Here is a 22,509-nt window from a genome sequence, read left to right as displayed (position 1 = left end):
GAAGTTCGTTCTTTCTGAGTCCTCACAAAGTCTGCTGTCACGTGGCGAGTCCATTTTTAAAACATAACAGCTTTATTGAGACATAATTTACGTACCATAAGGCTTACCCTTTTGAAGTGCGTAACTCAGTGGTTTTTAGTATTTTTATAGAGTTTTGCAGCCATCATTGTAGTCTAATTTTAGGCCATTTTATCACTCCAAAAAGAAACCCTGTAATGATTGGTGCTAATTCCCCCTCCCCTCCAGCCCTAGGCAGCCACTAGTCTACTTCCTGTTGCTATAGATTTGCCTATTCTGGACATTTCCGATAAATGGAATCATACAGTACGTGTTTTTTTGTGACTTGCTTCTGTCACTTAGCAAAACGTTTTCAAGATTCATCCATATTGTAGCGTGTATCACTAACAGTATTCCATCGTATGGCTGTATCACATTCATTCTTCAGTTGATGGACATTTGGGGGTCTTTGTACTTTTTAGCTATTTTGAATGATCCTGTTATGAACGTTTATATGCAGGTTTTTTGTGTGGACACATATTTTCATTTCTCTTGGGTATGTACCTAAGATGTACTTCTTTTTTTTTTTTTTTTTTTTTAAGTTTATTTTAGAGAGAGTGAGACAGAGCGTGAGCAGGGGGAGGGCCAGAGAGAGGGAGACACAGAATCCGAAGCAGGCTCCAGGCTCTGAGCTGTCAGCACAGAGCCCAATATGGGGCTCAAACCACGAACCTGTGAGAACAGGACCTGAGCCAAAGTCGGACCCCTAACCGACTGAGCCACCCACGTGCCCCCCCCCGCCTTTTTTTTCATTGAAGTTCATATAAAATTAACCCCATTCTAAAGTATATAACTCAGTGGCTCTTGGTACATTTAAGCATTGTATGACCACTACCTGTGTCGAGTTCCAAAACACGTTCATCACTCCACAAGAAAACCTGGTACCTGTTAAGTGGTCGTGCCTCGTTCTTACCTGTTTGATCCTCATTGTTCTGGGGGGCGTGAAGTGGTAGCTCAGTGTGGCCTCGGTCTGCGGTCCCCTGATGACTTTTCAGGTGCTCATTGCCCATTTGCATATCTTCTTCGGATTAATGTCTGTTCTTTTCACATCCTTTGCCCAATTTTTAAACCGGTCGCTTGCTTTTTTAATTGTTGAATTATAAAAGTTCGTCATACATTCTGGATACAAGTTCCTGATTTACCGGACGGTGAGTCCATTTTTGATGATCTGCTGTTTGTAACGACTGTGGGGGAAAGGCCGGGGCCGGGCCCAGGGCGGGGAAGGAGGGTTGCTGCCCGCAGCCCGGGAGGGAGCAGGTGGGACTGTGTCTTTCAGCACAGCTTCCCCCTGCAGACCCGTTGGCTCTTTTCCCCAGGTGGAAATGTTCCTTCTTGCCTATGCCGTGCGCCACACCATCCGGGTGTACCGGCTCTCCAAGTACAGCACCGAAGAATTCATCACGGTCTACCCCACCGACCCACCCACGGACTGGCCGGTGGTGACCCTGATCGCCGAGGACGACCGGCACTACAACATCCCCGTCAGAGTGTGCGAGGAGACGAGTCTGTGAGGGACGCGTACCCGGACGGCCCGGCCACACGGCCGAGGTGCCCTGGCAGCTCCCTGCCGCGGCCCGCGGGCTTCCAGGTCTCTTCGGGTGACCCACGGGGACTGTCGGGCTGGGCGAGCCAAGCTGGACTGGGCTGTTCTGAGGACGGCTTTTGGTCGTTAGAACTAACCAGGGGTTTTCCCTCATCTTTGATGCGATATGTTTCCTCGGGGGCCTTCAGAGCACTTCTTTTGGAAGGTACAAACTACATCTTCTCCATAAAACAAACCTTTTGTATCAGAGGAGACACCTCTTGGAGAGGAGTGTGTTCTTCACGTCTCAGAAGCAGACTCTCTAATGTAAACTTGGTCTCAGTCTTTTCTCAAGATAGTCATTTTTTGTTTTGGGGGTGATGGGTCTCCGGAGTGCCCGTCCTATGCAATTCGGCTTACGTGGCCTAACTCTGAGGCGGAGCCTGTTAGGGGCACAGTCATAACGTCCTCTGATAGTCTTCCTGAGCACTGGTTCGGGCTTACATGTTCATTAAAGCTATCCTAAGCAGACTGTCTCATAGAAGATTGAACACTGGGTCCAAAAATGAGATATTTAAAGCTGTAGGAGGGATGTGGTGGCACATCACTCCTGACTCTGAGAGCGTGACAGGTGCCTGAGGTCATGGCCGCGCCTGGCCCGGTGCTTCGTGCAGGTGGTGCGCTCTCGGCTGGGTGAGTTCGGGCGTTGGGCCGTTGGGTCTTCTCCGTTTCACAGATGCGCCGTTGTATAGTCAGAACGGAGCTGAGATCCACCTGCTGTTTTAGAGGGGGAAACTGAGGCCAGACGGTGCTGGGCACTCGTCTGCGTTCGGAGGCGAGAGGGAGCGAGATCTCGACTGGCCCGTGTGCCCTTTTCATGGTGTGGTTTTGAGGCTGCCTCCGCTGCCAGAATCGAGTACCTGGCGGGGGGTGGGCGACAACAGCAAAGCGTCCAGGAGGGTCCGTGAGCAAGGTTAAGCAGAGGCGCGTACCAAAGCCGAGCGCCGGAGTGTGGCGGAGCCGCGGCTGCCTGTGGTTTGGCTTGGGAAGCCCGAGGGAGGAGGTGACGTTCCTGGCTCTCAGTGGCCGTCTGCACCCAGGCCTGGCTGGTGACCGGCGGGGCGACGGGCCTGGTTGCAGGCGGCGAGGGTCCGGATCACCCGCACGGGGCGTGGGCCGTGCACCGTGTTTGCGGGACCAGACGCCTCTAGTGCCGACCCAACGTTTGTGGGCGTAGAGTTTCCCTGAGGTACTGGGCTTTATTTCATGGTAATTACCAGCTTATTTGGTTCAATTTAGCATAGTTAGCAAGCTAGCAAATACCTTTTGGGAGTGGCAAACCTTCTTTGAAGATTTAGTTTTGCTTTGTACTGAAAAATTAAAATTCTCATGAGAAAACTCAGAGGACACACAGAACTAGGCAGACTGTTAGGTTAATAATCCCCCATTACTCCCTCAGTACTGTTCACCACACTTCGGTAAGTGTGTATTCATTAGCGTGTTTGCATCAAGCTCTGTTGTAAACGTGTGTGAATGTGTGGCAGAGGTTTTGTGGTCTTGGCTGTGAGACGGGATGGTTCCTTGAACAAGGAGGTACCTAGAAGCCAAATTAACGATAAGGACTTCTTAGCGGCCTCGAGGCTTCATTTAGTATTTGTAGCTCTACAACAGGAAATGCTTACTCTTCATTCGTGAACATTTTTTAAAGCACACTTAACATGTTGAGGCACAGGGCCGTGGACGTCTCTGTCCGGGCTGCGTTGCCTCTGGCTGTTGGTTCATACCAGCTGTTGAATTTAATAATACTCATGATCCTGTGTCTTTGCATGTCAACAGTGTTTTAGTCTTCGTGAACTTGAACTGGATTTCTGGGCAACTTGTTTGCATACGTCCTTTTTTCTTGTTCCTGTGTGTGATATTGTTAGAGTGCAGACACAATGTGGTCTTCACCACCACATTGATGAAAGTTTGAAACCATGTGTTTGAGTTGCTTTCTGTCCCGGTGCCTTACTGGACTCTGCCCTCAGACTGTTATCCAGGCTTAGTGGGATCCCAGCATCAGAGAAGCAAAACTTCCAAAGAAACCATATTTCAGGAAATACAGATGATCGGCCGACTTTAAAAAATAACATTCTTTGTTGCCACGTGCACCTTCAGTTGCCCAGAATCTTAATTCCATTAATCATTCCTGATCTCGGGCTGGTCAGGTGACAGCAGCAGAATAGAAATTGCTTTGAGACCAAAATAGATGCAGGATAATCTGCTTAGAGGGGTCTCTACAATGATAGAGCATTCTAGAAGAAGAGAACTCAGTGGTGACCACACGGAGCCCACTTTCATCCCCAGAGTTTATTGAGAGACTTCAGGCGTTTTGGACCCTGTAGTCTTGGCGGGAAGATTATCTCCAGCTTAAGCAGGTGTGACTTCTGTTGAGCTCATTTAAGGTACATTTAAACCTGAAAGGATTTCCCTGTAACAAGTTCCCTGGAATTAACATTGCTTCCTCAGGACATTTTCTTCTGGCTCCTCTCCTCACCTGCTTAGCAACATCTACATACACAACATACGCTGATTTCACTTGGACCCATGGAACAGTGATTGACGACGGCCACAATGGGGGACGAGAGGCCAATGTGTGGTTTTTCACTTGTGATCTAGGCCTAGGTGGGGTTTGATCTGAAATGTTTGCAGTTCCCCTTCCTTAGAATATGGCATAGCCGGAAATATTTTAGACACGCAGAACAGGATTGACCCGCTTTCTTTGTATAGGCCTTTACTCTTTTATTAGATGTTCGCTGTCGTGTCAGGTAAGGGCTGATGAAAGTTTGCAGGCATTGCCTTTGTCTCCTTTCATTATTCTGTTCCTTCCGGTTGTAAGGATTATCAATCAGGTAAAAATCTCAGACCTTAACACCTCCGATAGAAGAAGCAACTTTTGTGGGTTTTTATGTGCTTTTTTTTTTTAAGAGGCTGTGTTTTCCCTCCTGCCCCGCATCTCTGCCCGAGTTGCTGGCTCCCCTCATGGTCTGCAGTCTGCTTCTGGAAGGTGTCCGGATGACAACTGTAAAGTGCTCTACCTATGGCCTATAGTGATTTAGCGCCCTTACTATTGCTGCCTTTGCGTAGGACTCCAGTAGACTTCCCCTGTCTCTTCTTTCTGATGTTAAAACAACAGTTATTTTTCCTCTCTTTATTAAGCAGTATTTTGCAAGGACTCCCCCCTTGAAATCCCAGAAGCATAAACTTCCAGGGAATCTTATTTGTAGGCACAGGTAGAAATCTGTGACTACTTAAAACACAATGAAAAGGAGGCCCTCTGTGTGTGTGAAGTGAATCTGAAATGTGTGTGAAGGGCATAGAATCCCCAGACTGTTTAGCAAAAGGCAGAGCACAGTGTCACGTAACTTAAAAACAGCCCAAGGAACTGTAAGAAGTGAACTGAAGAAGGAACTGATTTTAGGGTAAAAATGTCACTTAAAGACAAAACAATGGATGCCCGACATTCCTGGGCCTATGTTATACGTAGATAAAAATCTGAATGAGTAGAAGGACTTCTATGTATGGATTCTGCAAAGCCTTTTTCCTAAAATGTGTTAAATTTTGCTCGTGTAATATTTAATGCTTCACTCTTCTGGAAAACCTTGATGATCTCTCCTGAGGAGGTGGAGAGACCAGGGACCCAGTACTGAGTTGTGCAGAGAATAAAGACAGGGGCAATGGAAGATTAAAGCCTTTGTCATTCAGTTTATAACTTAGGGCCTGGAAGAGCACAAAACTAACCCTGTGCCAGCGCTGCCAGCGCTGGTGGCCGCTACTCTAGAGCCCGCACCCCCACCCCCGGGCGGGGAGGGGCGAGTGTGCCTCGCCACAGCAGGGGACCCAGCAGCATTTGGGAGGGGGAAGGTGAGCCTTGCCACTTGTATTTTTTTCATAGAATATTGAAATTTATTACTAGGAATGGCGGAATGGGTTAGTACATATAATTAAACTATGCAGAATGGCCTTTAAGTCTGGAAATACAGATACGTTAATTGCGTTGAAATATCATATCAGCAAACCATTTATTATGGAATGTCACTGTTCCCAGGCCTTATGGCCATCTGCGTATTTAAATATTTTTAATGATCATTACTAGCCAGGGCTAGAATTTCGTCTGTCATGTTGATTTCTTGGCTCTAAGTCTGGATCAGGAATGAAATCGCCAGAATGTGGTTAATACAAGGAAAGGTTACAGGGCTCGAAATATCTACGGTCTTAGCAGTCATTCTTCTAGTAACCAGGAGTGGTTGAGAGTAATTATGAACTTCAAAATAATATTTTGTACTTAAATTCTAGGAGCTTTTCTATAATAAGAAATGCCTTGATCTGTATGCCCATAAACGGTGCTAAAATCTGGTCCCCTTTACAGGAACCACAGCAGTCCACAGGAATGCTGATTACTTCTGAGTATTTCGATGAGGGAACAACGCCAAAATGAATGTATCTAATGAGCTCCCTCCTCATTTCCGTTGTTTTATGAAAATATTTTGGTGGTGTTACCTGCACTGTAGCAGCTTTTGACTTTCAGTATTGTGAATTTGGAGAAGCTATCAGCCAACTTCTGCCTCTGGCAATGTGTGTCCTTCCCTGTGGGCTGGGCTGGGAAGGGGGCGTGGCCGGGAGCTCAGGCCCTACTCCTCTGGGCTTGTTTAGCAAAGTCTTCCTCTGTTCACACTGTAAAAATGTTAGCCTTTGTCAAAAACGTCTGCCCCAAGAAGGATGCTCCGGAGCCTTGGGTCAGTTTGGGGCTGTGCTCCGCCCCTGCCGCTGTGGCTGGAGGCCTGGGTGCTGGGGGCGGGGCGGGGGCGGGGGCGGGGTGGGCAGGAGCTCCTTCTGTGACTTGTTGAGTCAGGTCTTCACTGTTGGAGGCGGAGCTGACTCAGGGCTTCACTGTTGATCCCTTTAGCAAACCTGACCACTGAGGATTGTACGAATAAATAATCAGAAATAAACGTAGAAAATAAAAGATCAGAAGCCTGGCTGTGCTGCTGTGTTGCCTTTGAGGACCTGGGAGATTTGGGTCCAATACTGGAAGTTTCTAGAATCCGCCCCCCTCCCCCCCAAGCCTGTGATGCCCAAGGACTTCACAGTGCCACGTAAATGCTGCAGAATAACGAGGTGCGTCGTTCCGGACTTGGGTCTAGATTCAGTACCAGTCCTGCCACTCCAGGTGGTGAAGTGAGGTGCACCCACTAGGGCCGCAGTCACAGTGCAGATCCGGCCTTGCCCTGTGTTTGCCGAGAGAGGTCCGTGGTGCGTGTGACATGCTAGGCATTCACGAGCCATTCAGGCCGATGGTACCTCACCCACAAGGATCACAGCAGGAACTTGTGTGCGCACCGTAGGAGTTAGACTGGCCTGAAGGAAATGAATAATCTGAAGATGGGGAAGGCCGGGCTTTCACAGGTACTCCTGGCGCCAGAGAAGGAAGTTTGAGGCCACAGAGACCTCCCTTCCTGGTGGTCGAAGAACCGAGTCTGCGGGTCTGTTTGCAAACTGATGCTGGGCTTCTGAAGAACCCTTGGTTAGGGGGCGGGCATCCATCAGAAAGCAGTGCCAGGCTGGAGATGGGCCGCAGGAGGACCTTCCTGGGATAAACCGCAACAATGAACTGTTTTCTCCTCCGCCACCCCGTTCAGTTGGCTAATCAACAAAACATCCGGTACAGATACACTTTGCCCTCCGCTTACCTGAATTACGGTGATCTCAGTTCTAAGGGCCGTGTGTCTGGCATTTCTCCATGACCTCCCCCCAGCCTGCAGGTGTAGAGAACGGGGATCTAGGCTGTGGGTCCTAGGGAAGCCCTTAGGAATATCTTTACTCCCCATCAAATGGTAAAAATACCAACTGTGCTATGTGTGTTCAAAATGAGCATGCATTTATACGGTATGCTTTCACTTCATCTCTTATCTTGCTCAAGACCTTCTGGGCATTCTTTCTGGAGGGTCTTGTAATTGTTTGTCTCCCCTCCCCCTTCCCCCTACTCCTGCCTCTTGTCTGGGCTCACGGTAGGTGGCCTAGTAATGACCTTCTGAACTCCCGGGTCTGGAGGGTTGATGATAGACCTCTGGCCCGGAAGAGGCAGAACAGATTTGGCCTTTGGAGTGGAAAGCCCTGAGCGACACTACTGTCTCAGCTCCCCAGAGTGAGTGAGGATTTTTCTGTCCTTCCCTCCCACCTGGCAGCCCAGCCCTCTGGTGTCGCAGGGTGGTCGAGAAGATAGGTGACAGTGGTGCTGGCACTTTACATACACTGTTACCAGTTTAGATGATTTATTACCGCTTAGGACAGTGCCTTCCAAATACTCCCCTGGTGCCATCCTCCCAATCAAGAACCGGGACGTAGCTTAGGGCAGATGAAATGCCATGCTGGTCATTTGGGAGATGGCACTCCTCAGAAACCTCGGAGAGAACACTGAGAATGAAAAGCTAACAGAACGGCAGTTGTTGGTTTACGTACGTGAGGATCACACCCTAATTTTGCTAGGTTCGTGAGGAACATGATATACTGTTAAGGTTTTAAAAATACCTCTTAAAAACATTATATAGTTAACGCCACTGGATGTTTCCAGCTTTCATCGTTACAAGTAGTGCTGTAAGAAGCGTTCTCATTCACAAATCTTTTTAGGCATTTCTAGATTCAACATGTTTAAGGCTCTTGAGATGTGTTTCCAAACTGCCCTCCAAAAAAGTTGAAAGAATTTTTAGTCTCACCGGGAGGTAAGACTGCTTCGTTGTTCCCCGAGTGAGACGAGGTGTGATTTGATTTTGAACTTTGACAATGCAGCAAGGAAAAAAAAAATGTAAAGAGAGACATCTAGTTTTAGTTGGCTTTTGATTCTGGTAATGGTGGACATTTTTCCTAGATACCTGTTGGTCATTAGGATTTCTTTCCTGCATTGCCTCGCCACGGTCACCCGTGACATTAATCTCTTTCCCTTGTTGAGTGTGTGCTTGAAACATCTTGCCAAATCGTCTGCTGAAGAGGTGCCATTAATTGACATTTCTCTTGGAGAGGAAGGGTGCCAACTTCCTCAGGCCCCTGCCAACGCTGAGCTCTATCAAAATTCTTCATCTTTGCGGAGTTGACAGTCGGACCTTCAGTTTGCGTTCCTGTACTTGAGTGAGGCTGAACCTGCTTTCATCTGTAGAAGCCATTCACGGGTCATTCTCTGGGAGCTCGTGTCCTTTGCCCATCTATCGTACTTTCTAACTAGACTGTCATAGGTGAGGATACTTTTGGTTTTCGTTTCTGTTTCTGTATTTCCCAAAGAGACGTAGGGGAGGGAACATCGAGAAGGGAAGCCTGACAGAGGGGTGAGTGCACGTCCGTGTTGAGCGCTTTTGGTTGCAAGTGACAGCTGGCTCAGGTTATCTGAGTTCGTGGAAGGCTTGATTCATCAACAAGAAGGGGTTGGAGGTGAGAAGGCCTCCGGAAGCGGGGCTGCTGCTGGGTGTCCTGGGGTTAGCTGTTCCAGGGAGGAAGGTGGGGAGGAAGGCGTGAATCGTTCATTCAGCAAAGAGCGCCCGCAGGCACAGTTCCAGACTCCAGATGCAAGGATGAGCCGGCCCGGTCTTCCCCCCCCCCCCCCCGTCCTTCCCAACTGTCCCCTCCCTGGCCCTCCCCAGCCCTCCAACTGTCCCCGACTTTGGCACAGCTCACGTGCACCGGTGACAGGTGAGCTGAATGGCATGGCTCCGGGCACGGACTCACCAAGCGATTTTGTCGTCCACTGTTCAACAGGTGATCAGTGGGAGAACTTCCCCTGCCCCTGGATGGAAACTCACCTGCAGGCATCCACCGCTTTCCTGGGCACCCCTGGGGAGTAGAGAAACCGTGCGGTCATTTTACGTTGCCAGACGTGGTCCCCGTTCAGGAATCGGAATGCCGTGTGTCGTAGAAGAGTCAAAGCTTCGAGTGACCACTAACGGCACCGAGTGCCCCCCCCACCCCCCCGCCGCCGCTCCCAGAGCTGGAGCAGGGGGAAGGAGGCCAGCGTGAGGGCGGGGGAGCAGACCTCCTACTCTTGACGGTCGCTGTCCTAAACCGGCCTCCCTCCTGGGCCTGGCCGGGGCTTAGCTCTTCTCTCATCCTGGTGGGGGACACTCGCAGGGATCTGTGGCGACCCCTCTGCCCCTCCTCCTCCCCCCAGCTCAAGGCCTCTGGTGAGCACTTCCGCATGCGCATGCTGTGGCCAATCTTCCCCCCTCCCACCCCTCCACCTTTGCAGCCCCTAGGAATCCAGTGATTCCCCTCCCCCTCCCCCCCAGCTTCCTACTTCTGAGCCCTGTTCACCTGCTCAGGACCTCAGGAGGACCCCTGGTGGGCTTGTGGCCTGTGTAGCTCAGGTCTGGTTCAGGGGAGAGGCTTTGCAACCTCTGCCCTGTCAAAGTTGGCATGTGCCAGCCAGCCCCGGTGCCCCCTCCCCTCTGGCTCTCTCTTCTGGCAGATCTGACACCAGAGCTCCGAACCCCCGCCACTAGGGGCCCATTTCAGGCGCTCTCCGTGTCTCCGAAGAGCCTTGTCACTAGGCTTAAGGTGTCGAGGGATCTCCCGCCGCCCACCCGACACTCACACGTGATGCACACACAGCGCTGAAGAGGAGAAGGGCTCAGTACAATTCTGCAAGGAAACCATCTCTACAAATTACCTGTTTAAGTATCTGGGTTCTTTTATGCCCTTGCGGTGGGCGAGGATGAAAGAAGGAACAGGTTTTGGAATGAGGCCAGGCATGAAGACACCTGGAGCCGGGAGGCCGGCCGCCTGCACGAGTTCCCATCTTGTGATGCTGCTTCTCATTGGATGCTAACGTCCTCCTTTCTGGCTGGGCCTGGTTTACTACACGTAGCCCAGGCTCGGCCTGGTGCCCACCCAGGTAAGTGTGAGGTCCTCCTTATAGCAACCCAATGCCTAGCGTGAGAGGAAGGGCTAGCCTGGAAAGGCAAGGGGGAGGTGGTCAGCCTGCTAGGAATGGTTGAGCAGGTTGTGCACTGCAAAACTCCAGGAGGCGTCATTCACCCCACAGTCCAGGAGGACCCATGAGCCTGAAGGCTACCTGAGGTGACCAGGAGCATGTGAGCTAAGCCAGAGGGACTAAGGATGCAGAGGAGGGACAGATGTGACAGGTAGTAGGAGAAAGAGCTTCCAGGGTCAGTGGCTTGATTGAAGGAGGGGTGGGGCATGGAGGAGGCTTCTGGGTGGGTGACAGGGTGACTCACCTAGATGGAAGTCAGGAGAACGCATGGGGAGGGTGGGGAGAAAGTGTGCAGGGATGGGCCTAAGGCCAAGGGCCCTCTGGGACCCCTCTGAAAGAGGTTGGGAGGTGACTGGTCTGAAGCGCAGGAGCAAGTCTGGGCTGGAAAAAGCGCTCTGGGCATCACCAGTGTGTATTTGGAACTGGAAACAGGCCCAGATTAGGTCACCCGAGAGCATGTAGAACTGGATTCTCAACTTCGGTGGGAGCAGGCTGGGGCGTGGGGGCCATTTTTGGTCTTTTCCTAAGAGGGCAGAATTCAGTAGCACCGATCAACACAGTTGTGGGGTGGGGGCGGGGGGCGGGGGCAGGCCAGAAGGTGGGCAGGGCAGTGTCTGGGGAAGGGCAGAGCCGCTGAGCTAGGATGTGGCGTGGCCCGGCACGGTGGAGGAACCACTTCTGACTTTTTGACGAATGGGCCTGTGAGCATGTGTCCTAACAGTGTCTGGGGCTGGGGGAGACCAGCTGACCGCAGCCGGCTTTCCTGGGCCACCTGCCTTTACGGCGAGAGAGCTTTTTACACGAATCAGATTGAAGGTTGGGTGGGTAGTATAATGTAAAGTCGGGCACCAGTTGTGCTCGTTCAATTTTGGTCTTTGCAAAGGTGTCCGGAGTATCTGAACCAAAGACCAGATTGGCTGTCGTTCTGTTCCATGAACGCTGTGGTAGTCTGTCTCTGCTGAAAGCAGGCCGGCAGGAGTGTTTGTAGATTCCCTGGCTGAGTCAGTTCCATGCCACTTGGAAGCCCGGCCCACGAGCACCTCCGTCTGCCTGCACTGCCTTTGATCAGACTCTGCAAATCCTGATGTCGCGCTAGGCTAGAACTGGACAAGATCTCGTTCTAGAGCAGAGACGGCCAACCCACAGGCATCCAGTAACTTGCCCGACTCAAAGCTGATAAGCAGCCGAGATAGAATGAGGACTCCCGTTCCTGGTTTTTCTTTTTCTTTTTGTGCAAAGACCTATGTGTTGAGCTGGGAAATTAGCACAGTATTTATTGGCTTGTGTGGTCCAGGAAGAAGCCTGGAGCTCATTGTGGGCAGGATTAAAGACATAAGCAAAGCTAACCTTGCCCCCAACTCAAATGTTGCCTTTAAGAGTGTTGAAAAGGATAGTTTGGGAGAGGGCGTAGTTTTCTCCATGATATTAACCTAAAAGCCCAGTAGATCACATTTATAATTATATCCAAACCGCTTATCACAAGGGTAATCAACCTTTTGGAAATTTGCTACCATCGTATAAGGTGTGGGTGTGTGTGATTTGGGATAATTAACAGTAAGAGGCATTAACAGGGAAGCATAGTAGAAGTAGTACTGAGATCTGGGATTTTAACCCAAAGACACACGCTAAAGCTGCGCAGAAGAGAAGACACAGTCTCGGGCAGGGCGGTGGGATTCTTCCAACCCTGTCGGTGACAGGTATGTAATAAAACCCTTTCTGTCTATAATCTCTCACGGGAGGTTTAAAGAATGAGAGCCATCCTTCTTCTAAGTTAAGACGTTCCATTTTAAAGAGAGTAATGCTTTTCACATAAAGACTAGTAAGAACAAGGATGCCTTAGATGTGGGCGGGAGGGGGTTTCAGGCTCTGGCCCTCTTCGTTTCCTGATGCCCATCTATGGTGGGTATCCCCATTCGAGAAGGGGTGGAGAGAAGCTGAGTACTTCAGAGAAGTACTTTCACTATTACTGCAATTATGGGAAGTAAAAATTCATTTTAATACAGAATACAATTTGAAGCAATAGGTCATATTTAAATAAGGGATTTTAAAGAAATATGCCAGTGGTTACAGATTTTAGATACCGGGGCGAAGGGCAAAATTTTAATGCCTCGTGTACAACAGAAAAGGGAAATGTAGTTAGAATTAGGAAATCATGTAATTTGGGATGTATAAACAGACTGATGGTTCCAATAAGAAAATCAAGAAACTAAAAGCAATGTCAGTCACATGCCAACTTTAAGCTTTACTTAAAGTAAAATTAGAGTATGAAAACTATTTGACAACACATGAGCATAAATTCTGCCCTCCGTAAAATAACCAAAAAAGAAAAGCATATGTAAATGCCCTTAACAAAAAGTTATGTCTGTGAAATACACATATAGCCATTGTTCAAGGGCAATGTGTATTTTATATTGACCTCTGCGGTCAGTTTTAATCAAAGGCTACACAGATATTTTGATGTGATCAGTTTCAATTGAACCCACAATTTTGATGTGAAATTGAAAAGCTGGTAAACTGGAAGCCACAGCACATGTGCAGTGACTCCCAGGAGACCTCATTTTGTTAAAAAAAAAAATCCGGGATCACTGCGAACGTTGAGATCTGAAAGGAAAAAGGAGGTAATTTTATCCTTCCCTTGCAGGATCCTGTACCGGGGTTCTAAATCCTAGATCATACCCAGAGTATTGGCCCCAGAAGGAGCCTTAGCAGTGATGGCCCAAGCCTCTACTGTGCAGGCGACGAGTGTGAGGCCAGAAAGGGGTGAGTGCTGTAGAAGGTCGTGCCATTTAAGCTGTCCCACGAATGAGCACAGCCTTGTGAGTCTGGAACAGAACTCATGGGCGGCTCTGGCAAGGTTTCCGAAGTTCTCCGACTAGCTCCTTGGTCATTTCAGCTTTCGATATCTGCCTTCTCCCTACATCGCTAAGCAAACCAAACACATCACAAGTTGCTGTGGATTCGCCTCTACCAGCGTGAATGTGGCACTGCTAGGGGAACGTGCCTGCTTTGTGGCAGCTGGTCCTGGCTGTGGTTGCCGGGCGACGTGTAGACGTGTACCTGGTGCCTCCTTTGTTCGACCAGGGTGGTCTGCACTTCACCTTCATAGCAGATCCACCCAGAGTGTGAGTCCCCTATGCTTGTGGCCCCACGCTTCAGGGAACAGAGTCCACCTGGCCATGATGTGTCCCAGCTCCAAATGCACCATTTCTTGTCCCCGATTCATGGCTGGAGAACGTCTGCCTCTCAACTTTATGGTGCCAATCAGTCTCCATATGCCACTGAATTTCCATGAAGCCAGACCGTGAATGATATCATCTTAAGCTGGTCTGTCTCCAGCTTTCCTTACCCTAAGGAAACCACTTCCACTTCTGGACACAGGAAGGGATCCTACCTCTTGTGAGGTTTTGTTTTGTTTTAATTTTAGAAAGAAAGTGCAAGGAAGGGAGAGAGGCAGAGAGAGAGAGAGAGAGAGAGAGAGACTCCCAAGCAGGCTCCACACTCAGCACAGAGCCCGATGCAGGGCTCAATCCGATGACCCTGGGATCATGACCTGAGCCGAACTCAAGAGTCAGATGCCCAACCAACTGAGCCGCCCAGGCGCCCCTCTTCTGCATTTCTGTTTACATGCACGGACTGTGGAAGCTCATGGTGAGGCTCGTTAGTAAAGTGCACTTAAGCTTTGTAACCTAACTCAAAAAGCGGTGCAGTATAAGAAATGTGCTGAATCTATGTGTAGCCGACTGCCATCTACACAAGCACATAGATCTTACACAGACTTGGAGACCTGGCCGATTATAAATGAAGCAGGGAAAAAATCTTTCAGAACCAGTAGGACTCGGCAAAGAATGACTTAAAAAAAAAAAAAGAATGATCAGGGGGCGCCAGGGTGGCTCAGTCAGTTGAGCAGCCGGCTTCGGCTCAGGTCATGATCTCACAGTTCGTGGGTTCGAGTCCCACATCAGGCTCTGTGCTGACAGCTCAGAGCCTGGAGCCTGCTTCAGATTCTGGGTCTCCTTCTCTCTCTGCCCCTCCCCTGGCTCACACTCTGTGTCTCTCTGTCTCTCAATAATAAATAAGCGTTAAAAAAAAAAAAAGAATGATGACTTAGGAGGCCCACCTTTGGTGCTCTGCTTAGCAGAGGCTAACAGTTCGAACTTTCCCTTTTGAGAAGAAAGTCAGCTCAGAACAAGCTCTCACCATCTCTTCTCCATCATTTTTCCCTTTTGAGATCAACACACACATACACACACACACCCCTCTCTTCTGACCTCTGAGCGGAGTTTGGGGTTATTTTGATTACGTAATAAAATTCCGCTCATTTTGAACATTGGCGTAGTTCGCTTCAGAGGTGTAGCCTTCGAAAGGGCAGGGCCTTTTCGTACATTCGTCTTCAGATTGCTTCTACATCCTGTTTCACGTGTGGTTACATCAGCCGATGAGTCATGTGATGTTTTGCTATTTCAAATGACAGAAATAGAGACTCAACCACACAGAGGGAGCCTCTCGAATGTTTACCAAACATGCGGCTCAAAAACATGCTTTTCTCTGGTTCAGACGCTTTTTATGAAAGAGGCGTGTGAGGCTGTGCGTGAGGACAGCTGTCTACGGAAGGCAGGTGGGATCGATCGACGGGTTTCATGGACTTGGCTGCAACGCACAGGTCTCAACACTACAAACTGCCCTGTCTCATAAAGCCCTGCCCATCGCAATGTTGGTTACAAAAAAGTGGCAGGACTTAGAACATAAAAGGCCCCTTTTTCTGGTCTGTGCGTCACTTTGAAAGCTTCATCATAAGTTCAGGGGTCAGCTGACCTGCAGAATAAGAGGCCAGAAGCTGTGGCTGGTTGAAACACAGCTGAAGTAGCAATTTTAAACATTTCATATTAGAGAGAGTGCGCGAGTGGGGGAGAGGGGCAGAGGGAGAGAGAGAGAATCTCAAGCAGGTTCCGTGCTCAGCGTGGAGCCCGACGCGGGGCTTGATCCCACGATCCTGGGATCGTGACCTGAGCCGAAATCAAGAGTCACTCAACCTAACAGAGCCACCCAGGCGCCCCTGAAGTGGAAAGATTTTTTAAATATGGGAAAATATTTCTCAAGATAATGTCACTTAAGTACAACAGCATAAATACTTCCTATTTTGCAACACTCGTTCTTGGTCTCTCCCACTTCAGTCTGAATTAAGGAAAACAACTCTAGTCAGAGAACCACTGAGTCTTTAAATTGTTTTGTTTCTAGAAACTAAGAGCACATACCGAAGCTTTACTTGGTCAATCTGATACATCCTGAACCAGCGTGGAAGCTACTCTTTCTGACGGAATCAGCCACCCGGGGACATTTCCAAAGCCAAACCACCCGCCAGGGCTAACACACAAACAAGACGAGCCCAACACAGGCAGCGAGGGGCCGGGCCCGGCTTGCACCCAGTGATGTCAAGCAATAGCCTTCCGTGCCCAAAGTAAGAATCCCAAACAGGTGAGGGGTTCTGGCCACTGAGCAGACCTGTCAGCACGTCCTGAGCCTCACGGCCGACAGATCCAACCCTATCATGACCTCCCCGGAGCCAGCCTCACCTGGTCCTTGGTGCTCAGTTCCTGGGCATCTGATGTCCAGTGCCACCAAGCTCCAAGCAGAACAGAGCACACGACACCTGCATGTTTAGAATGACCCGGCATATGACCCTCAAAAAAGCAGGGAGGCCACAAAAGGAGCTGCTCTGACCTGGGTTTGCACAGAGAAAACCCTCAGTATAAAAAGACTGCACTGAGCTGCCCTAACTCACTTCTCAGCATTCACGTTAAAAAAGGCTTTAGATTGTTTTCTACAAGTCGCCCAACACGGAGAAAGTCACGGCAGGTCTTTTCATGGTCCTCGACATGGGACGTGAGCACCACACCCTTCTATAGATGTCAGCTGAGCAACTTGCAATAAAAAAGAAACCTGCGTTGGGGAACTCTTTTTTTGGACGGCAGAGTCAAATGTGTGCCCCTCCTTACTCTAAAAAGCGGGAAGGAGAAGTGTCTTCTCCTTTCTGGTTTGACCACCTTTCCTGTCTCTGTGGGTCAGCACAGAGCCAGGAAGCTGCAAGCATCAGGGTTTGCCTTAGAAGTTAAAGTGCCTGTGTTAGGCCGCGAATTAAGCAGCCCGAGTGAAGGAACCGTGTGAGGAATGGTGTGCTTCCAGACAGCAGTTTTTGGACACATCTTGCACAATCTCTGTCATCGTGGTCTGGGTTTGGGGCGGCATCCCGTGTTCTCTGAGATGGAAATGGCCCATTTATGGCCGTGAATGTTCCTCACCGACGAAATCTCTAAAGTTCTAAATGACACGTTCTAGGTGCTTAACGAAGGGTCTCTAGCTGATCTTTCCCCGACTTAGAAGAGGTGGCTTTTTCAATTTGATTTTTAAGCTCCAGGCCCACAAGCATGAAATAGTCACACGTGTTAAAAAATACTGCTGTTTAATTTTCTAGTCACGTACTTTTAAAAAGCTGATACAATTAGACGTTTCCCCCGTCTTCTCAGAACTGCCCCTGAAACCAAAAGCTGTGCATCTTAATTTCCAGCGCTCATATATATGGAGGAAAAGTCGCTCGGGGGAAGCACATGAAGATTTGTCCCCATGGTGGGCACACCCAAGGGTCACTTGTCCAGAAACGTGAATGCAACCCTGCGATGGTCATGGCTGACTTGCCCTTACATTCTTTTTTTTTTTTTTTTTTTTTAATGAGGAACAATATGATTACACAGCACTGAAAACAATAAACACAAAAGGCTCGCCTTTTTCCTTTTTTTGCCCTTCCGGCAAAGTATTCCATTCCCACTATTGTCTATGCCAGCTGATCCCAGTTACACCCGTCACCCACCCAGAATTAAAAATAGTTCTCTTGTCATCTACTGATCCTCACATTTATATACAAGTGACTCTGTAAAACTGTAAGAAGATACAATACAATACGTTTCAACTGCAGGTACGTGGAGCACACAATCACCGTATTGTATTAGAGACCTTTTATTGAAAATGCGAAAATAGGAAATGTATTATAGCCTAAAATAAATTACATAACATATACAGTATATATTTATATCTTTAAAATATTTTTGTGTTTAGGTTCTTTCAGTCTAGAATTTTGACTAAATCAAGAATTTAGCGAACTGTGTCCATAATTTTTTAAAGAAAAAACCCGCTTTCCAAAACTTAGAAAAATATACTGCACTGAATGGATTTCAAATGTGTCATTTCAGGGAGTATCACATAGTGACTTTGCTATCGTTTATAAAATGTTTTATCGTGTGGCGTGAAATTACCTGCACCGCATGGTTATGACTAAAAGGAGCGGAACCAGGTAATGAATCTACTTCAAAAGTTACGATACAGCAACCTGGCATTAGAATGCTAGATTATGACTTAAAGCTTCAGTTCACTGTAAAAACTAAGACCGCGAAGTTAGAATGCTCCATTTCACTTGCTCTAGCGCCATCTTCAGGAAAGGTGAGTGAGAAACAAGCCTTCGGGGAAAGTCATGCCGGAGGACGCTGAAATTTGGAGATGCGCGTTTGTGACAACTTAAAAAAAAGTTAGCTCATGTATGTACACGGCGGGGTCTGAAACGCGGGAGCTCGCTCAAACCTAGGACAATGCCGGTGAAAGGCGATCGTTCAGTCCTCGCGACTCCCCTGGCATCTCGAACCTTCCTACAGGGAGGAGGTCAGGCCCGTCCGTCTGTCCGTCCGCGCAGCGCGTTCACAGGTGCATTCCTCAGTGTGAACGGCCACTCCAGGCCGCAGCCTGTCGCGGACCCCCCGCGCGCACGAGTGTGGCAGACGGCTCCGGGCTGCAGGGCGGAGGCCTCCGGGGCCACGTCTCTGTGTACAGCCGGGCTCCCGCTCCTGGGAAGCCGATCCAAGAAAGCCGAGTTGTAACCTGCTGATTCGTTAAGAGAGATGCAAAGGGACGGGGTCAAGTCTGGCCTGCCGGGCAGTGGTGGCGAGGGCGCTGATGGCACAGCCGCAGTCCTTTGGTTCCAAGTGGAGATTGTCCGAGGGAGGAGGAGACGGCCCGTTCTACGAGGCAGCCGCGTCTTCTGGATGTTCGGGAAGCGGGGGCGCGAACTCGGTTGTTCCGTTGGTTTTTTACAAAGCGGTGGCGGAGACCGTCGTCGAGGTCCCCCCCCCCCCCCCCCGCAGGGCGGCCATACCCAGTGTGCCCGGGAGTTTGCACGAAACCTGCCAATCAAGGCCTCTTCCGTTAAACCAAAACCAAAACCAAAGCCAAGAACAGAACAAAACACGACGGGAGAGGAGACGATGCCGCGGAACCATCTCGAGCGCCCCTGCTGCGCCTGCGTCCAGGCCTTAGTCGTTCTCCTCTCGCATTTCCACGACGTCCGTCCCCTCCTCTGCTGGCGGGATGTCCGTCATCGCCGAGTCCTCCCCCTCGGCCGCAGTCTCGTTCTCCATCTTCTTTTTCTAGACCCAAGAAGACGCGTCAGTGTGGGGCTGGGACAGGGCCGCGTCGCAGAACAGGGAGGGGCCGCCAGGGTCTCCGGGGCGGGGGCCCTCGCGGCAGACCTCGGTCTCGTTTATGGTTGGGGTGACGTCACCGAGGCTGCATCTCCGGGTACTGGGGCGGGGGGGGGGGGAGGGAAGGGGGGGCCGCTAGGAGCTTCGGGGAACCCCGTCTGCCCCCTCCCGGCCGCGAGCGGGAGCGCACCGTCAGCTGAATGCAGCCCCTCCCCACGCCTCCTCCTTCCACCACCTGCCGACTGCTCCCCCTTCCGATGAGCTTGGGCTCACCTGCTCTCGGAGTAGGCCAGCCCCGGGTCTGTGTCTGTCTCCTGCCCTGCTCGTCGCCTGTCCCAGTTCCTGGTGACTGCACTGCCCGCCTTGCAGTAAATGGCCTCTCTCCATGCCCTGACCTCTTCTCCTTGGGGATCAGGTTCTCCAGAGCCACCCTCCGCCATTCTCGGCTCCCTGGAGACCCTGTCTTTATTAACACCCTCAGCACCACTGGCCCGCCAGCTTCAAGGGCCTGGTCCTCCACCTCCTGCCACTGTCTGGCCCCTCCTTCCAGGACCCTGCCCCCACAACCCATGGGCCTTCTGGTCCCTTCTCTCCTCTTTCATCAGCTGAAATGAAACGCTCAACAATTATAGTCACTTCGGTGCCTCTCTCTGCTGTAACCTCACTTGCAGGCAAAACCCCCGACCTTGGTTGGGTCCAATCTCTGCCAATGTCCGCCTTCATCACCCAGCTGCCGTGGCTGGGGGGATCATACTGGTGAGCCTGGGACATCCATTCTTGGCCCCTTTCCCTCCTCTACCCAACCTTTCCCTGGCTAATCTCACTCTCCTGCTCCCTAAGTGGTCATAATCTTAGGACTGTGCCTTCAAACAGGTAACCCTGCAGGATAAACGAATTACCTGGCAACAGAGTACGTTTTGTGTGTGTGTGTGTGTGGTGGGCAGCTGGGAAGACTTTCCTGTGGCATGTTATCTCAGGTTGAAGAGGGGAAGGGATCTGCAGAGACAGAGAGTGGGGAGATCACCCAACATTTTCTAGACTTTCACAGTGATCAAGTCGTAGTTTGTAAGGACTCAGAGGACGGATCGGTCGCAAAGGGAATCACCTTTTCGGCATTTTCCTGTGTGGTCAAAGCATGATTTAGTTTCTACAAGTTTTAGTTCTCTAGAGGCAACACTAGTATGCAGGATTGTGTCCTCAATGTCCCTCCTGAGCAGGACGGCTGCCTTTTGAAACAAGGCAGGTGTAAGGAATCCTCTACATGATAGCATCATAAGGTATCCCCTTGTTGTTGAACCTGACCCAGGGCTGACATACTCTGGCCACGAGGCTAACCCACACGGGAGGGGCCCTGGAGTTCTGGTGAGCAGTGTGGACCCAGTGGAGGTAGGGGATGAACGTGGGGTGCCACCACCTTGCCGCCTCCTGCTGTGGGCCCTTGGGAGCCGCTCGGGTCTCCCTACACCTGGGGAGGCTTCGCGGCCAGCTCACCTGTTTCCGATAGACGTAGCACGCTGCTATGGCGACCATGGTGGATTCTCCCACAAACCCCGCCAGGAGGGAGCCCACGCCCAGGGTGGCTCCGTGTACCCTGGGGATGAGAACACAAAGGCCATCTGTCCGTTGAAGCCGTGCTGAGGCACAAATAGAGTGGAAACCCAGTGGAAAGCAGACGAGACAGGAACCAACTGCACTTGAGATCCGCCGATAAGGGCTGCACCTAGTAAGTGGCCCGCCTGTGGGAGGGCACCTGGAGCTCTGAGGCGAGCTACCCCCCCACCCCAAGGTCTTGGCTCCACATCTGCTGGCTGGGCCACGGGCCACGTCCCCCTTGCTCGTGAGCCCACAGCCCTTCCTGCCCTCGTCTCCATACAGAGACGGGGACTCTGAGGGTGGGGGGTGACGACTCCCTTCCTCCCTCTTGTTATCCCCCTTCTCCTGCCTGCCACCCGCAGCAGGTGCTCAGTGAATAGTGTGAATGGGCCTGACCCCGGAAGTATTCTAGAAAGGCGCTGAGCAGCCTCCCACCTACTGGCTCGGCAGAGAAAGAAGGTATCGCTCTGCATTTCTAGCTCCAGATGTGCTCGGGGGATGCCACGTGAAAATGCAGATGTACTTAGGTGGCAGAAGGACCCGCAGGACCCCCCCGACAGCATACCCCAGGTAGGGCAGGACCACGAGGCTGGTGATGAGGACGATGATCCGCAGCACAGAGCTGGGGGCCAGGACAAAGGTCTTCTTCAGAGTCATCAGCCACCCGGTGAGATGGGCCCTCACAGTGACTGTGGGGACAGCAAAGGACTCGTCAGCAACACCCCGCTTCTCCCGGTCCTCAGACTCCCCCCCCTACCCCCACCCCGCGCCTCGCCAGCCTACCCGAGGTCGTGGGGCAGCTGGTGAGGACCCAGGCCTTGCTGCTGCTGCCCTGGGCTGGCCTCCGTATCTCCCTGCCGGGGTTCCTGACCCTACTTCTGGGCCTGGGAAGAGGCCCCTCTGGCCTCTTCGCAGCCCTGAGCATCCAGACAGCCGGGTGCGGGCACCTGCCTTTCTCCACTCTGACTGCCGGCTGTCTTTGGCCGGGCCTGGCCTGCCCCTGGGACCCCCTGCCCACCCTGTCCCTGCCCCAACCGCCTGCCCTGCCTCCAGCCCCGATCTGATTTCTCTTCTCTAAAAAACAGAGAAAAGCGGCCACTTGCGGGGGTCAGTTTTGACTGTGGGTATGAGGGGAGCCCTGTCTCCCAGGACACCTGTGTGGGGGGTGTGGCGACCAGAGGTCAGGGAGGGAAGGACGAAGCTCTCCTGATCTCCTTCCTAGCCGTCCCGGCCCCTGGAACCCCGGTCATCTCCTCTTCTCCTTCCCTAACTGTGTCCCCCTTGTTTCGACACGTCACTGTTTCTCAAAGACCTCGGTGCATTCCCCGTATCGCCTCCCCATCCACGCTAGTGAACTGGGGCGCGGGGCAGGGCGCCCGGCCTGAGCACAAAGGAGGGACGTGTGAAGCAGGGACTGAATTTGGCCTTGGAGGCCACAGACACTCCTTGTCGGGAAGAGGTGCCCCGGATGTTTGGATCTGAAAGCGCAAGTGGCTGAAGGAAGCGGCGGCCTAGTCGTCTGTCGCAGGGTGGGCAGCCCCGGGCTGGGGCCGAGACCTTCGTGCAGGGGGACGTGCTCACTCCTGGGGTGAAAACTCCCGTCCAGGATACATTCAAAGGGGGACTCTGCGGCCCTCCTCGTCGAACGGGGTGCCCTGCCTGCCTGCCCCGGGGCGGGGGGGTGTTGTGTTTACACAGCACAGATGCACACTTGGGTTTGGCTGAGCGAGAGGGCGGGGGGCGCACACGGAATGCTAATGGGCTTGGCCCACCCCCCGCAGGTTGCAAAGACAGCCGGGGCCTGA

The 22,509-nt window shown here is 51.3% G+C and overlaps 2 protein-coding genes and 1 long non-coding RNA gene across 6 annotated transcripts in view; 2 read left to right on the top strand and 1 right to left on the bottom strand.

Annotated features, from left to right (window-relative positions):
• The window catches only part of OTULIN (OTU deubiquitinase with linear linkage specificity), a 32,210-nt gene extending 25,618 nt beyond the window's left edge, over positions 1-6,592 (top strand). For all 4 annotated transcript variants that reach the window (XM_047093948.1, XM_047093973.1, XM_047093957.1 and 1 more), the window contains exon 7: positions 1,374-6,592. In XM_047093948.1, coding sequence (XP_046949904.1) covers positions 1,374-1,568 — 195 coding nt within the window. In that variant the 3' untranslated portion in view covers positions 1,569-6,592. The remainder of the gene's footprint in view (positions 1-1,373) is intronic.
• A 4,639-nt stretch (positions 6,593-11,231) lies between these two features.
• On the top strand, positions 11,232-17,331 carry LOC124522518 (uncharacterized). The gene is made up of 2 exons (XR_006964797.1): positions 11,232-13,352; positions 15,828-17,331. It is a non-coding gene; the product is annotated as an uncharacterized LOC124522518 (long non-coding RNA).
• A 253-nt stretch (positions 17,332-17,584) lies between these two features.
• ANKH (ANKH inorganic pyrophosphate transport regulator) overlaps positions 17,585-22,509 on the bottom strand; it is a 141,241-nt gene continuing 136,316 nt past the window's right edge. The window contains exons 10-12 of the mRNA XM_047093938.1: positions 21,270-21,393; positions 20,603-20,702; positions 17,585-19,057 (exon numbers count right to left, since the gene is read on the bottom strand). Of these exons, the coding sequence (XP_046949894.1) occupies positions 18,944-19,057; positions 20,603-20,702; positions 21,270-21,393 (338 nt within the window). The 3' untranslated portion in view covers positions 17,585-18,943. The remainder of the gene's footprint in view (positions 19,058-20,602; positions 20,703-21,269; positions 21,394-22,509) is intronic.

The sequence above is a fragment of the Lynx rufus genome, unplaced genomic scaffold (assembly GCF_022079265.1).
Source record: "Lynx rufus isolate CCGP_SWC_20201006 ecotype Redwood Valley unplaced genomic scaffold, mLynRuf1.p SCAF_1, whole genome shotgun sequence".
Taxonomy (NCBI): domain Eukaryota; kingdom Metazoa; phylum Chordata; class Mammalia; order Carnivora; family Felidae; genus Lynx; species Lynx rufus.
This window is presented reverse-complemented; position numbering and strand designations above follow the sequence as displayed.